Genomic DNA, 13,298 nt, shown 5'->3' with positions numbered 1-13,298 from the left:
AACTAATTAGTTGTTCTCTCAAGAAGGTCCATTTGTAATACCCTGAAATTTCCTTTTTTCAGTTTTAGCTAACCTAAATTTTAAATTTAAATCTCTGGTGCTTACCTTTTCACCATTTTAGGTCATTCATTGATTAAATCCGAAGAAAAACTGAGGTGTTCTAAAACATTTGACCTGTAGTGTACCTTCTAACTATAAACCTTGCCCTTAGCAACTATAGCTCATAAAAATCAAGATGTTACACAAATTCAACATTTCCTTCATGTAAAATGTAATAACCTTCTCTTGTTATATTTAGATATGTGGAGATTAACAATATTGCACAATTCACTAGTTCTATTATGGACATGTTATCTTGAAAATAAGTGGTGAAAAACACCACTATGCAGATAGGTGCTTTAAAAAGCCAGCAAAAGGTTTAAAAATTAAATAAATAAATAATGAGCCCAACACATTAACTTTACCTATTTAAAGCTGTGATCTTAGCAGTAAAATATTACTGGCTAATATTTCATTACATGGAATAAAATGAAAGAATTGTGTCTTGTTGAAAATAGCTGTTTTCTGCCCCCAGCTGCGTGTCATTTGTGCACACTTGAGGGCATAAATACAAAATTATTACATTGGTAGAGCAAAATCTGGTTGATTTGATTTTGCTTGAAATTCGTGGGCTTCCAGATTTTTAAAACGCTAAGCTTTGTTTAAAAAAATCTAATTGTATTTGTCAGATAGTTATATGTGCAGTGCAATATGTAATGAAATGTGTGGCTTGAGTGATGTTTTTGATTCATTTAAGGGACTTGTAGCCTAGTTTCCTGTAAGACGTTTGCTGTTTTCATTTTATTATGTATGGTTTGTTATGAAATATTTAATAATGATACACTGTTTCAAATATTTTTCCATGCTTGTTTGTATTTGTTCTCCTGTAGGTACACTTCTGTAGAAAAAAAAAACCCATTTTGTTGTCTTTTCACATCTCTTTTGTTAAAGTACTGAAAATAAAAAAAGGAATATGTTAGTGAAAGTCCGGACTTAAATCCATTAGAATGTAATGTCAGAATCTGAAACAAGTTGCTCACACTCACAAATCTCTCAATGTGTCTGAATTAAAGTAGTTTTGCAAAGAGTGGGCTAAAATTCTCTAACAGCATTGTGATATTCAGATATAAAATTATAACAAATGTTTAGTTATGGTTATTGCTGCTATAGAGGCTTCAGCTAAGTATTAAAAATTTGGGGGGCAATTACTTTTTCACATGCATCATAGGGTTGTTGGATAACGTTACTCTTTGAATAACGAAAATAATGATTTGAAAAATGTATAATGTGTTCACTCAGGTTCACTTTCTCTGATATTACAAATGATCTAAAGCCCTGATGCTACAGTTGTGCTTGTAAGTTTGTGAACCCTTTAGAATTTTCTATATTTCTGCATAAATATGACCTAAAACATCATCAGATTTTCACTCAAGTCCTAAAAGTAGATAAAGAGAAACCAGTTAAACAAATGAGACAAAAATATTATACTTGGTCATTTATTTATTAAGGAAAATGATCGAATTGTTCAAGGACAACTGTGTTCATTGCATAAAATATTTCATAACAAAGAATATTAGGGTGTAAATACTTTTTCACAGCAGTTTATGCTGGGATGCACCACCAAAATTGAATATTAAGTAAAAGCTTCAGATATTATGCTTTTCATATCAAAATACAGATATCACAACAATGGCATTTTTGTATTTTATACCAATGCCAGGGATACCGTGGCAAAAACAGAAATCCCTTTCACCAACTTTTAAATTATTATCTCCATTATTCAAGAGGATAATATTGTGCCTTTCATTGTAATATAATCTAAAATATATAAATATTAATAGTCAATACAAATTTAAAATGCTGGTGCATCAAGCGAGTTAGTGTGGTATAGCGGGTCCACAGCTCCCGTTTAAAATAAATAATCGCGCTTGCGGCTTAGCGAGGGGGTGTGGTGGTTGTGGCTGCAGCAGTTCTCAGAGTGATTTGCGATGTGGGCGTTTCTCACCTAAGTGCACAGGTCAGAGACTGCCTGCATCTGTGATTGTTCCTGGGACTGCTAATGTGCCGCAGCTGCTATGCCCTCTCGATATATAGAAGTGTGAGTCGGCTAGAGAGAGAGGAAGAAAATGAAAAAGAAAGAGAGAGAAAGAAAGACGGAGGTTGCTGGAGAAAGCAGGAAGTAAAAGAGAGAGAGAGAGAGCGCCGCTGCGGGAGAGCGAGCGAGCAAGTGCAGGCTCGAGTGGGAGAAAGCAGGCAGGAGGGAGGAGAGCCCACGAGGGAGGGGAGTGTTTGGCCGACACTCAGTGGGGCTGAAGGAAGTGGTCGATCCAGCTGACCGATTTAGGAGCTGGAGTGACCAAGTCGAGGAGGCTTTGGGCTGGTTTAGCCCCAGAGTGAGCACCTTGGCCTCTGGGGAAATAACCAAAGTCTCGGTCCGGTTTGGAGCCCGACGTAGCCAAGGATCGGAGGGCTACCGGACCACAGTGAAAGGCAGCTGTTCCTGCAGGTAGGCGACTCTCCTGTTGAGTAGCCCAGATGGGTGTAGCAGGGGAGCCGCCATGGTAAAAGAAGACACCGGGCTTTGTGTAACTGTTTTAAAGGATTGCTTCCTGTGCTATTTTACCTCGTTGTTTTTAGAAGAGTTTTCTATTTGTTTTAAACCTCCACGCGTCACTTTTGTTTTATGGATTATTTATTTATTGACGTTTTGAAAGCACTGCACTTTATTTAATTTGAACACTTTGTGTTTGTTGTTGGATTTTAAATAAAGGCACTTTGCACTTTTTCACCATCCCCTTGCTGTGTTGTTGCCTCACTGCTAAGCTCATTGGTCACATTACCAACGGTGACGGGTTCAAGGGCTCCCGAACAGCAGATGGGAGCATGGAGTCGAACCTGCATTGTCACAGTTTGTTGCCCAGCTATAATTTAAGTAAACTTGTGTTGCTGTTCAGAGATATCAGATTACAAGACTTGAATTCATATGTTCTAGATATGGAAATTCTCCTAGTGGAACAGCAAGTCGGGAGATGTTATAATCTTGGTATTTCAGCATAGGCTTTATAAAGAATAATATCATCATGGTCTACCTGATTTGTCTTACCATGTGCATATTCTAAATTCTCTGACATTTTCGCTTCTGTAACTGAAAAACGCTGCTTAAAATCAATACTAAAAATAACAATTCACAAATTATTATATCTGAACTGTTAAATTAGTGAATTCCAAAATAATTCACAATATTTTCATTTAAACAAATTCTTTAAAGCTGTTTTTGAAACAACATTTTTAAAATCTGGTTTGTCAGATATTTCTTTTTTTGGTTTGCATCATTTGCTATTGTCAGATTTATATTTGCAACATTATCTGGTTAAAAAAACTTACTGAAGAGTAATATTTAACAGGTGAGTCGCATTAATTTAAATATTCAATGTCACAAATTTCTGTCACTTTAATTGTCCGTATCGTAATCCTTTTTTAAACATTTGTCCAAGCTTTCATTTTCTGTGTGAAATCAGACTTGTCAGTTTTACATTAATATATTATTCAAGAAATCTTGTAAAAACAGTTGTAGTTGTGCTGTCTTCAGAGTGTCTTATGTGAGTGATCAGACTTTATTATTGCTCAAACTGTGTACAAATCCAAAATTAGGAACTTAACTGTACTGTAGTCAACAATTAACTGTCACTGAGAGACCATTCAGATAAATATCACTTTCACTATAGTCACCATTCTTGGGGGTTATACTTATGAACATGGAAATTTAGCATTTGTAGGTGCATATTCAATATGCTGTTTTGCCCGTATTGAGAGACCATACTTTGTGCTTATAAGCAGCAAAACACTAACTAAACTAAAAACTAACTTTATTTTGGTATTAACAAATAGAGCAGCTCATTTCACTGCTAGTGTACACAAGTCACATAGCCAGTTCATTTAAATCTTACCTTGATTTTTATTTGCTTTAACTTGTTAGACCTTCTGCTGTGCATTTTTCTCCCGCATTCCAGTCCTATAGGTTTAATTGTGGATATATGCAAGGTTTACCCCCATGACTCTGAACTGTAGACAGCGGGGGAAATAAGTATTTGATCCCCTGCTGAATTTGTAAGTTAGCTCACTTACCAAGAAACGAGCAGTCTCTAATTCTTATGGTAGTTTCATTTTAATGGTGAGAAAACACATTACATAAAAATGATAAATTGATTTGCAGTATTTGATCTCCTACAACCCAGCCAGAATTCTGGCTCCCACAGATTGGCTGTGTCAATCAATCTCAGATACTCCTGATCTCAACTCATGATGTGTATAAAGCACACCTGTCCACAGAATCAATTTCTTCCATTCCAACCTCTCCACCACCATGGTTAACACCAAAGAGCTGTCAAAGGACATCAGGGATAAGACCTGCACAAGGCCGGAGTGGGCTACAAGACCATCGGCAAGAAACTTGGTGAGAAGGTGACAACTGTTGGTGCAATTATTTGAAAATGGAATATAAAATGACCATCAATCTCCCTCGGTCTGGAGCTCCATGCAAAATCTTGCCTCATGGGGTGAGGATGATCATGAGAGAGGTGAGGGACCAGCCCAAAACTACATGGGAGGAGCTTATTAATGATCTGAAGGCAGTTGGGACCACCACAGTCACCAAGAACACCATTGGCAACACACTACGCCGTGATGAATTGAAATCTTACAGCGCCTGCAATGATATGCCAATCAATTTATTACTTTTATGTAATGTGTTTTTATTTTCTGGCTTTTTGGTTGATATGCTCTCTCTCACCATTAAAATGAAACTACCATAAGAATTAGAGACTGTTCATTTCTTGGGAAGTGAGCTAACTTACAAATTCAGCAGGGGATCAAATACTTATTTCCCCCCACTGTATACTAGTTAGAAAATGGATGGCTGCTTCAACGGACATCTGTAGACATACAACTAGAGATTAAATTCAAAAGCCTCCATTCCTTTATCGGGACTGTAGGACATGGTATTAATAATCGATTAATGTCACCATCTTCAGGTTATTATAGCTTACATCTAATCAGGCATGTCGGAAAGCACACAGGTTAGCAAATTATAAAATGCCATAAAAACAGCAATAACAAAAGCCTTTATGTGTGTGTTTTTAGTGATAAGCATGGCACTCACACACACTGAAATTCACTTGCCTTGAACACAAAGTAATATGACTACTTTTACTTGGTACTACACTGTTACACAGTGTACTGTTACAGCTTCAGCATTTTGGTACCAACTTGGTACCGAAATGTCAATTCTTGTGACGTGCCAATATCAAAATAATTACAACCCTGAAGGTAGGCTGAATGTTGTTGTTGCTTTTTCACCCCACATGTAACAGGGTGACATTAGTAGGGCTTATTGAAGATGTGCTCCTCTGTTTTGTGTCTAATGCTCTTTGCTCGTGCTCTGCCGCTTTTGCATGCACTTTTTTGATTTATTTTTCCATTGATTTTCAGGTAAACTAACCTAAATTACAAACCATTTTTCACCCCTGTTTTTATTAGGATGGTTTTAAATAGTTTATATGGTGAATGTTTTAGTAAGGACTGCACTGTGCAGCCGCCGGTACACTTTGAGAAGGCTTGTCATCCTTTGCAATTCAGTCTCTTAAGGAAAAGAATTTGGCATTGCAGTTCGCACCACACAGAACACACTCTTTCTAAGCTGGCACGCGTGTGCGCTCACACGCCATTGCAACATAAGTTTGCTTTGAAAGTTAGTGGTGTGTAAGCAAAAAAGAATTACCCCTGGAGGTTTCTTAACCCAAACTCAAGAACATATTCGTTCTACTCACCAGTGCATTATAGCTACTCAAGAATTGATTATTTTTTTATAGATAATAATTTCCTGCCTACAATTAAATCATGCAAATATGACACAATTGTTATCTCTGACCATGCCCCTCTAGTCTTGGAGCTAAAATCATTAAGCCCCTCACACTCACCTCGCAGATGGCGTCTTAACCCTCTTTTATTGGCAGACGAGAACTGCACAGGATTTATATCCAAACAAATCAGCTTCTTCCTAGAGACAAACACGTCCACAGAGGTTTCTGCAGGAACACTCTGGGAAACTTTAAAGGCCTTCTTAAGAGGCCAGATTATTTCATATCTTTCCCATAGAAATAAATTAGAAACCAAGAAAGTGTCAGAGCTAAGAAATGAAATTACTAGAATAGATGAAGAACAAGCCAGGTGTCCAAGTGAAGCTCTTCACAGGAAAAGGCAGGCCCTGCATACAGAACTTAACATCTTAACAACTAAAGAAACTGAACAACTTATTTATAAGTCTAGACAGCATTACTATGAACACGGAGAAAAAGCTAATAAGCTTTTAGCTCAACAAATTCATAAACAAGAAGTTCACAATGCAATACCAGTAATCACCAACAAGAATGGAGAAGAAATCATCGACCATAATAAAATAATGCACACATTTAGAGATTACTATAAGTCTTTATATTCCACCGAGCCCAAAGAAGACAACACGCAATCTAATGCATTTCTGGATAATTCACAAATACCACAAATAGATGCTTTAAGTGCTGAGGAACTGGATAAACCTCTAACGCTAACAGAATTACTAGACGCTATAAAGCCACTACAAAGCGGGAAATCATCAGGCCCTGATGGTTACCCCGTAGAGTTTTATAAGAAATTCTCCACTCAGCTAGCTCCACTCTTATTGGTAACATTTACAGAAGCTAAAGACCACCAAATACTACCTCAAACATTTCGACAAGCATTAATCACCGTCTTTCCTAAACAAAATAAGGACTTGTTACAATGTGCATCATATAGACCAATTTCACTCCTGAATAATGATGTTAAGATACTCTCAAAAATCCTAGCTAGAAGGATGGAGAAAGTGCTGCCCTCGGTAATATCACAAGATCAAACTGGATTTATTAAAGGCCGACATCTATCTTCAAATCTCCGACGCTTGTTTAATGTTATATATTCACCAGCAAAATCAAACACCCCAGAGATATTACTATCATTAGACGCAGAAAAGGCATTTGACATGATCGAATGGAATTACCTTTTCACTGCATTGGAGAAATTTGGGTTTGGCCCGAATATTTGTGCTTGGATCAAACTACTGTATACCAGTCCAGAAGCTTCAGTTTGTATTAATAACATTTGCTCAGACTACTTTAAACTAGAACGTGATACCAGACAAGGATGTCCCTTGTCGCCACTGTTGTTTGCAATCGCTATTGAACCACTGGCGGTTCACTGCCGAAATTCTTATCAGATAAAGGGGATTGTCAGAGAAGGACTGGAACAGAAAATTTCTCTATATGCAGATGATATGGTCTTATATATATCAGACCCAGAAAACACTGTCCCTGCTGTTTTAACAGCACTAACAGAATTTCAAAAGATATCTGGTCTTAGAATTAATCTGAATAAAAGTATACTCTTTCCAGTGAATTCACAAGCATATAATATTAAATTAGACACCCTACCTTTTACCATAGCAGATCAGTTTAAATACGTAGGGGTAAATATCACAAGTAAACATAAAGCTCTTTATCAACAAAATTTTGGCGTCTGTATGGAAAAAATTAAGCAAGACTTGCATAGATGGTCAACCCTTCATCTCACTCTAGCCGGAAGAATTAACATTGTTAAGATGAATATCCTTCCTAAACTTCTCTTTTTATTTCAAAACATTTCAATATATATCAATAAATCGTTTTTTAAACAGTTAGATTCAATAATAACCTCATTCATTTGGAACTCAAAACACCCACGTATCCGAAGAGCGACCCTACAAAGACCTCAGGCAGAAGGTGGCATGGCTTTACCTAATTTTCAGTTTTATTACTGGGCAGCAAACATACTAGCCATAAAAACCTGGACACAAATAAATGCACATACACAGGCTTGGTCCGCAATAGAAGTAAAATCCTGTAGTACTTCTTTATATTCCCTGCTCTGCTCTCCAATAAATGAAAGTTATCGCAAATATACTAATAACCCAATTGTGCTTTACTCACTCAGAATATGGAACCAAATTAGGAAGCATTTTAAGATGGAAAATCTTTTATCAGTGGCACCTCTGCAAGAGAACCACCTCTTTCAACCTTCGCAAGTATATCCAGTTTTTAATACCTGGAAAAGTTTTGGGATTAAAATGCTCAGAGATCTTTATATAGACAACATATTTACATCTTTTGAACAATTACGTTCAAAATTTAACCTCCCAGCTACACATTTCTTTTACTATCTTCAAATTAGAAATTTTGTTAAACAGAAATTGCCCGATTTCCCCCACCTTGCACCCTCCACAATGCTGGAAAAAATACTACTCAATTCCGAGGAAACAAACACTATTTCCGCAATATATAAAATCTTATTAGAGTCCCTACCTTTCAAAGATCCAAGAGGACATTGGGAAGAAGATCTCTTAATATATCAGAAAAGGAGTGGAAGGTAGCAAAGCAGAGAATTCACTCGAGTTCTATATGCGCAAAGCATAGAATTATTCAACTAAAAATTATATATCGAGCTCATCCGTCTCGCTTAAAACTGTCCAAAATGTTTCCAGGCCAGGATCCAACCTGCGAGCGCTGCAACCAAGTTCCTGCCTCACTGGGTCACATGTTCTGAGCCTGCACCAAACTAACATCATTTTGGACAAAAATGTTTAAGTGCCTCTCAGACAGCCTTAGTATCACAATCCCTCCTAACCCACTAACAGCTGTGTTTGGTGTCCTTCCAGATGGACTGGAATTGGAGAAGGACAAGCAAACGGTGATTGCATTCACTACACTCTTGGCACGCAGACTTATTTTGTTAAATTGGAAGAATCCTAATTCTCCTCTTATAAGTCAGTGGGAAACCGATGTTTTATATTATTTGAAATTGGAAAAAATCAAATTTTCAGTTAGAGGATCTGTACAAAATTTTTTCAAAACATGGCAGAATTTAATCAATATTATTTTAGAATAAGAGAAATAACTATTATTGCATTTAACTCCCTTCTCCATCTCTTGTTTATATAGATATTTACTTCTCCCCTTCTTTTGTCTAATGTTGCCTTATTAAAAAGCTTAAAGAAATTTTCCTTTAGCTAAGCTCTCCTTCTCAGGGGTGGGGTTTGATTTGTTTTCAAATTTGTTGGGTTATAAATTGATCTGTTTGTATGGAATGATAACAATGAAAATTAATAAAATAAAAATATTAAAAAAAAGAATTCAAACTCAAAACCACAAATGTAGCATAAGTCAAATCAGTTAAAAAGGCACAAGAGTTGCCTGACATGCTAAGGAAGGTGGTCTTGCTGTGGTCGTAATATTTGAAATTAAAAGGCAAGCTTGAACCATCATTGGAGGTAAATCCTGAAAAGAGGACGCCTCATCCTTGCATTAGAAAAATGAGCTGCAGATAAAGAATGATGGTATATGTACGTATAATAAAGTGGGCAATGCACCCACTTGATAAATGCTATTTGCTATTAACAGTTTATTTTAGGCCTGTTCAAGGTCTTCAGTGTTTTAATTATCACATAGAGTGCTAAACATAATCTTTGCATTTTTTATTGGAATCATCTGAGTGATGCTTGCAGACAGTATAGTGGATTTTGAATTGGCCGGTGTGTATATATGGATAAATATATCTAAAGTTTCCATATGCATGTCAAAAGTGGAACTTTCCCTTTAACCTACAGATCTTTCTTTTTCTAACTTGCACCTAAAATTCTTTGCATACTTTTGACATATAGCTCCGCTCCTCCTCTGCTGTCTTGATTATAATTCCTACAAGATTTTTTCATTCTGCTATTTTATTTCTCGGCATGCTTTTTTTTTTTTTTTGTTTTCCCCTCAAGTTAATGACCTCTCTATGTCCCTAGCATCTACGAATAGACTTGGTGTTTCCTTTTGAAAGGAAAGTTACAATTGTGAAAAGCTGACTGAAAAAGCTGCTTCATAAATAAGTTGTAGATTACCAACAAACAGAATACTAATTTTGCATCCTAGTGCATGCTCATGTTCTGTCTTTGTTTGATTCCAGTAATATGTAAAATTGGTAGTCTTAATTTACTGTATTGCAGAGTCTTCAGGGATCACCAGGGGTCACTAGCAATGGGGAAGCAGTGTTGCCTTCTGGAGAGGTATGTACTGCACCTTCTAGCTCTTTTCAAGTGAAATGAAGAGAATAGCTCGCTATTTTTACACACTTTATTCTTAGGCCTTTTCTTCTTTTTGGTGCGGTGGGATTAGGACTTTGTAGTTTAAATGAAGAGTGAGGTCATTTCAGAAGTGTTAAACAAGATTTTAGTATTTTCAAAATATTGATTTCCTTACTTCATTGAAGGTCTCACATAATATAATCAGCTTCTTCTGTGACTAAACATTTCGCAGTCATCTTTCTGCCTAATTGTTACTTTTATTTTCATGGGTACAATTGACATCACTCTTCATACGATTACCGTCCACTTTAAAAACTACACCTGATTTTTCTATGTGACACATTGCCATCAGAAGCTTTGTTTACTCTTAAGTAGAATTGCAGAGTTCTTTCTGTCCTAAGACGGATTGGTTAGCTGTTAGTTGAGAAAAGCTGAACATGCACTTTATATGTGCATGGCATTGTGGTGCAGTGGGGAAGGAGGTACCTCAAGAATTCAGTATCCTGATTTTGAACTGCACACCCAGTCATTGGCAAATCTGAACTGGCTCAGTTTAAAAGTAAGTTCATGTGTGTACATGAGTGAGTCCTGCAAAGGACTAACGCCCTGTCTAGTTTGTTTCCAGTGTAAGCTTTTTAAAAGCCATCAAACCAGTCATCTGATTTCTCCATCTAAATTTGTTGTGCTTAATAAAGGTTATATAGGCAAACAACTGTATAAGTCAATAAAGAAAATGGCAATTTTAAATCTTTTCAGTGAATTAGGCCATTTGGCTTAACGTGTGAACAAAAGTTAGATCTGTTGGCTGCCCAGCAGCTTTTTATTCAGGAAACTTACCCATTTTTAAATTTCAATCAAATTTGCCAGTATTATGACGCTCTTATTTTGTCTGTGTCATTAAAATGTACTCTAATGCTCCGTTTTTTTTGTGAGAGAAAGATCTCATTTTCTAGTCAACTCTTTTAGCCTTCTCTCTTCATTTTTCTTTTAAGTTTACATTCACCATTAGCTGAAGTACCAGTTTAGTATCGGTCTCAAGGCAAATAGGAGTCCAGAAGATAGGCAAATTTAAACATTCCTAAACGCTATAAATTCTAACAGGTACTCTTACTTTCAGCCATCATGATATGTGCAAATTAAACTTTTAAAACTTTTAAAGTGTAAATATTTAAACAAATGAATAAATAAATTTGGTTAAGACTATTGAAGTAACACTCATTAAGGAAATTCTGCACCCAAAAATGTTTTTATATGAATTTTGTAGTGGTGGATGAGAAAATTTTTAATCTCACTAGTAGGCTTTGTCCCCTGCTCGCTTCGCTTGCCAGCCACTTCACGTCTGTTTTGTCTTGGTAGAGTAATATTTTATTTTACTTTCCCCTTTTGTATTAATATGTAGCCTTTGTCAGAATGCCTCAAATCTCCCAGACTTACCACTGTTTATAAGGTACTGTACCATAAAACTTCTCCCCACCTTCCCTTCTACATGTATAACCTCAGGCAATTAGGTGTAGTAAAAGACAAGCAGGAGTTAAGTTACACTTTAAATAATGTATTATTGATAATATTTATAAAAAATAATATGCAAAGTACATTTGAATATTGGCAACCCTACAACCTGATAAATGGTGATGTGTAGTTTCAGGCGGCACATAGACTTGTTATTTGCTTAAAATGTCTCTAGTTAAGGTATCATTTTTGGTCAGCTTTCTTCAGAACAGGCCACATGCCTGTCTCAATATGGCTGCTGAGCTGTGCTCTTCATTGTGTTGTCCTTTTCAGTTCATGGTGTGTGAGATGGTCTTTCATCAGTTTGGTAAGAGAGAGTGAGGGAGTGAGCAAATTTATAGGTTTTCTGTCCTACCCCTAGAGCCAATAGGACGTCATGGTATTTAAAGGCTTCTGATACAAGCCAGTTCCAAACAGCCATACTTCACACCAATGGGGGACAGAAAACATCTTCACACCTGCCACCCCCCAAAACCATTTGTTGAGCTAAAGTTTGCCAGTTAGGCAGCCTGACTTTCCTATGTGGGTTGACTGAGAATCCTGCAGAGAAACACTTACCAAACTTGTTTGAGGCACTTCCCCCAAACCCTGTCGTAAAATTCAAAGAGACCCATTCCTAAAGGGGGGGTGGGGGGGTTAAACATGAATGCCTCTCACTAATGTAACACTAATATTACATTGCTTTACCTAAGTTACAAATAAAGACATACAAAATATCAAGTTGTATGCAAAATTTCACATCACAACAGCGTCTCTGCCGCTCGCGTATGTGGAGTTCACTTTCACCAAACAACAAATCTTTTAATTCTCGTGGATACGCCTCTTTATTGGGAAGAAACACTACTTTTCCCTGATGGCAACACAAATTAGATGATTTACAAGTCTCTGACTTAAAGTTTAAATCCGAGCAATATATTCAATCTCTCTGTTCCATTATTTCACCGAGTAATAATTTCCATTTGTTTGCACTAATGCGATCTTTACTATCACTTTTTTGAGACTTTCGAATTTTAGTACTTTCATCATCTTTAACCTGCTCTGCAAGTGTATCGCACCAACGTTTTTTGAATTCTTTACAACGTTCTACTTGGTCATTTCCTCTTTGACTTTTATTTCCAGCACCAGGTGTGGTTAAATCTCTTGGCACTAAGTCTCTTCTCGCGGGAAGTGAAAGCATCTCTCTGAAAAAGTCACGTCTCGTCCCAGGATTTTTTTTATTATAATAGAGATATTTTTTATGCAGAATACAGAGAATGAAGTTTATGTCATAACAGAACTTGGTGGTGGTCAGTGCTGTACAATGGCAAATGATGTGAACTATGGTCCTAGAAAAAAAGAATAAAAAAATCACTCTCGGGTTGCATAATCCATGTCGGTTATCCAGTCACATGGTCAAATAAAAATATTGCTAAATATGTTCTTCCACAAATGTCAGCATGCCTCATAAGTGGGAAACTGGTAGTAGTACTAAACTAAAGCCACATGGGAAAGACTGTTTGAATTGAAGACCTACCTCTCCCCTTATTTGTTGGTCAAGAGTCCTTTCCTCAGTTCAAAACCACAAAGTATGTGGGGGTAA

At 36.7% G+C, this 13,298-nt stretch overlaps 1 protein-coding gene across 4 annotated transcripts in view; it reads left to right on the top strand.

Annotated features, from left to right (window-relative positions):
- zc3h7bb (zinc finger CCCH-type containing 7Bb) overlaps positions 1 to 13,298 on the top strand; it is a 96,131-nt gene that overhangs the window by 22,777 nt on the left and 60,056 nt on the right. For 3 of the 4 annotated variants that reach the window (XM_051934773.1, XM_028815161.2, XM_028815162.2), the window contains exon 7: positions 10,133 to 10,192. The exons of the other annotated variant lie outside the window; for it this stretch is intronic. In XM_051934773.1, coding sequence (XP_051790733.1) covers positions 10,133 to 10,192 — 60 coding nt within the window. The remainder of the gene's footprint in view (positions 1 to 10,132; positions 10,193 to 13,298) is intronic. 4 annotated transcript variants of the gene reach the window in all.

This window comes from Erpetoichthys calabaricus, chromosome 12 (genome assembly GCF_900747795.2).
Source record: "Erpetoichthys calabaricus chromosome 12, fErpCal1.3, whole genome shotgun sequence".
In the NCBI taxonomy this organism is placed as follows: Eukaryota; Metazoa; Chordata; class Cladistia; order Polypteriformes; family Polypteridae; genus Erpetoichthys; species Erpetoichthys calabaricus.
The sequence above is the reverse complement of the archived record's forward strand: the minus strand, read 5'-3'. Positions and strand labels throughout refer to the sequence as shown.